Here is a 3,829-nt window from a genome sequence, read left to right as displayed (position 1 = left end):
AAAAGAAAAAGTTATGTCATAATATCGGTTGAAGTAACTCAAACATTAAGTTTCACGTTACTTAACTGGTCAAGTAGATATTTTGATTAAAGTTGAATGAGGTAAGCGAAGAGGATGACACATGGAAATGTATAAATATCGATAGATGTATGTCTTTGTGATCTTTCTAAATCAAGCCCAACTATGATTTGTTGGACAGATTGGAAAATGGATGGATGAAAGTTGTTCTAATAATAAGAATAAAAGAAAACAATGACTTAAGTTGTATGCGTATATCATAGTATTAAATTTTCAATAATATGTTAACCATTTCATCGATATCTCCACATTTTCATAGATTTAACATTGACACAAGGAGTGAACTGACATTTTCTTTAAATCGTAAAAAAAATTCTATGAAACATGAAAAAACGAAGTATCACTAATTTGAATATAATATAAATTACAAAATAATATTTTGTAATTTTTTAGAATATTATAAATTTATTTTAATAAAATAAAAACTTTTGCTGAATATATTCTATAGCCACTAAAAGTTACACTATTTTTCAATTGTCCCTCATATTATCAATGATCTAGAGTACAATTATTCAAACTAAAAAATTATTAAATGCAATTGCAACAATCTCTATTAGTTTATGATTTTTTTTTTCTTTGCAATTCCCAAACAAATATATTTCACCAACATTTTCAACATCAAGCTTATGTTTTTTTATATTGAGAAAGTGCACAAGAATATTAGAAGGTAACATAGGGGAAACATAAGCATACAAACAGAATTATTCCTCATACAAAAGAAAAATAAATGAACAAAAGAAAATATAAGATTTCTATTGTTAAAATTAGAAATGCTTATAATGCAGAACTATATGAGGTATTTGCTTTCAATATTTTGATTTTGTTAGAGATTCTTCTCATGGGCAAACTGTAAACATCAGACAGCCATTCCTGAGGATAGCCACTTGACTTGTGCATATATTTTTGTGTGAATGAATGGATGTTTCAATTTCGACGACTTGCTGCTGCTGCGATCCCGGCAGCTATAAGTCCCACTGCTGTAGCTGTAATGCCGATACCGATGACTCCATCTGCAGATCAACATACAGATAACCAAATTCTTTAAGCATATGATTCCATGCAGTAAAAAAGGTCAAAAGAAAAGGTGTTTTGGATTTCATTGTACCTTTTGCAATTTGATCTTCTACAGTCTTTTTAAGTGTTAAGGCTTGCCTCCAATCAGGTGCAATCTAAAACAAATTATGATGAGTCAAGGTCCATATTCTTTGGAATAATTTTGTTTTTGTTATCGAATCAAGAAACAAAGAAAATAGAAAAAATGTAAAATAATAGAAAATCGACATAGAGATTTACGTAGTTCACAAATAGTGCCTTGTACTTGGTTGTTTGAAGTCCTACGTATCCGATTCAAAACATTCCAACTGTTTTTAATACGATCGTAAATGATGTAGTTTATGGTTGCATCAACTTGTAACTTGCATGTAAGGTTCAGAGAGGAAATGCATGATTTAACAAACCAAATTGGAAATGGAAGCAAGACATTGTGCAATTATGTGTGATGCCACCAATGAACTTCTAGCTAGCAGAAAACTAGATAAATATGAGGTTCTATCTTAAAGTCAATTCGCAATGAGAGGATTAACTCACGAATCTTATAAACATCTGAGGTCTCTCATGATCTAAGGTAAAATCTTCAAAATGCCCCTTCAAGATAATACTTCTTTTGGGTTCACCATTTTTGGATCGATACTCAATTATTTTTGGACTGACTACCCCTTACCCATGGGACTCCATCTCAAAATTAACTGATAATGGAAGGAGTATGTACTTTATAGACATTGTAAGGTCTATGTGAGATTCTCAACACATAATACTATCTCGTATGGTTTCAAAATATAACATTATCAAATGTAAAAGTAAACTACTCGAACAAACCTCTAAACATTGTTCTACAAGCTGCCGACTCCTTGCATATTCACCACTTCTGTAATATCCAACAGCCAGCAAATAAAGTTTCTCCCTTTGTTGCAAAGGGGTCTTAGAATTGGTTAAGGAAGCTGCAAATGACATATTAAACCAACTTCAAAAACTAATCCATACAAGTAATAAGCTTTGAGAAAAAATGGTTTAACTTATGTAACAACTAACTACAGTTTGAGAATGCTCAGGATAGAGCAAGCAAGAAGAAAGTGCCTTCAAATGGAAGTACCTTCTCCCATTTTAAGGTCAAAGAAAGCTAATTTAGAATAGAATTCAAAGATATGGTGTTTAAGTTCTCGTTTAATTTCCAAGTTCACAAACTAATTACCACATAATGAAAATAATATTCTTTCTTCAACTAAGCCCTATTGCCTTATCTTTTTCCAACTCTTGATGACACAAATTAAGAGGACAAATTATATTTGGAATAAGCAAATTTGCCTTTAAGAGCTTGAAACTTTGAACACCCACCTAAAATGTTTTTACCCTACAAAACTTTACTCAGACATCAATGAAAGGATGGTTGCCTTCTTAAACCAAGAAGCCGACAACAAAACCTACGTGGGAGGAGAAATATTTGCCTTCTTCCTAATTCAATAAATTCTTAGCCTGTTTCGTAATGATTTTGTTTTTATCTTTCAATTTTTGAAATTGAAGTTTGTTTCCTCCCTATTTTTCAATTATGGTTTTCACATTTGTGATAGAAAAGCTTGAATTCATAATCAAATCCAAAAAACCAAAACAACATGACTTGAAACTTAGGGGTGGAAGTAACATTTATAAGCTTAATTTTCAATAACGAAAATCTAAAAGGCAGATGATTATGAAGCGGGGGCCTCAAGAATTCAAACATTCCCAAAACACACACAGAGATTCCTTGCAGAAGATTTACCTTCAAGCATTGCTATGCCACGATTAATATCCTCAGATTGCCTTGAGTGAACTAGCGCCCATGATAACCTCATAATACTTTCATTCTTGCGTTCTTCTGAGGCACTTTCATTGGCCTCTGCAACCTCTCTTTCACACCCCTGCAATTTTCAATATGCAGTTCAGATCAAATAATATGTTGCAATCTGCAATCTGCTATCTTACCATGGTTTCAAAATACTTCCATTGCCAAAATCCTGGAATAACAAAAAAAATCCAATCTCTTCTTCTACAAAGCTTATTCGTAAGGTTATAACCATAGAAAAAACGTATATCCTCATCAAATTCATCGATCGAAGTAAATCCCTAATGCTTATACTTCCCCTAATCCGCTAAAATTGAGCTAATACGTCATTTAACCTAATCGACGAATCAGGAAAATGTGACGTTGAATAGGGAGAATTTAAGAGAACTCACGGCGATAACATCACGATCACACCAAGGGATCTGGTCGCCACCGCCGAAGAAGGAACAAACGGACTCGAACAATTTGCCAATCTTCGCCTCCATCAAATCCGTTGATTATGAGAAACTCAGAAAATGAAGTTTCCAATTTGTGCAAGAAAAATCTGCTGCGAATCTTAGTGGGAAAGAAATGTAAGAGATGATTAACGATGAAGAAATTGAATTTGGAGTTCTTAATAACAAGGCACAATCTTTCTAGATTTGAATTTGGTATTTATATAATTATGAATCAAATTTAAAGCTTTTCTTTTTTCCTTATTTTCTATATTTCACTTTTCTTATGAATGAAAATAGTCAATTTCAATTATAGCTAACGGTCAATATCTAACCTCTTCCTCTCTCACTATTTGGCTAAATTACGAGTACATATTCAATTTGAAAGTTGGTGTACAATCTATTGGGGGCAATGGGGATTGGTGAGGATTTGATTCAAATA

General features: G+C 32.5%; 1 protein-coding gene across 1 annotated transcript; it reads right to left on the bottom strand.

The window, feature by feature from the left end:
• Window positions 1-687: 687 nt before the first annotated feature.
• On the bottom strand, window positions 688-3,614 carry LOC120074059 (mitochondrial fission 1 protein A). The gene is made up of 5 exons (XM_039027047.1): window positions 3,346-3,614; window positions 2,891-3,029; window positions 1,954-2,075; window positions 1,184-1,247; window positions 688-1,088 (listed from the first exon to the last, which is right to left on the bottom strand). Exons 1-5 carry the CDS (start codon window positions 3,436-3,438, stop codon window positions 1,003-1,005), a joined length of 504 nt encoding a protein of 167 aa, XP_038882975.1. The 5' UTR covers window positions 3,439-3,614; the 3' UTR covers window positions 688-1,002.
• Between the last annotated feature and the right edge of the window lie 215 nt (window positions 3,615-3,829).

The sequence above is a fragment of the Benincasa hispida genome, chromosome 3 (assembly GCF_009727055.1).
Source record: "Benincasa hispida cultivar B227 chromosome 3, ASM972705v1, whole genome shotgun sequence".
NCBI lineage: Eukaryota > Viridiplantae > Streptophyta > Magnoliopsida > Cucurbitales > Cucurbitaceae > Benincasa > Benincasa hispida.
Note: the sequence above shows the minus strand (reverse complement) of the source record. Positions and strands in the feature narration are given on the sequence as shown.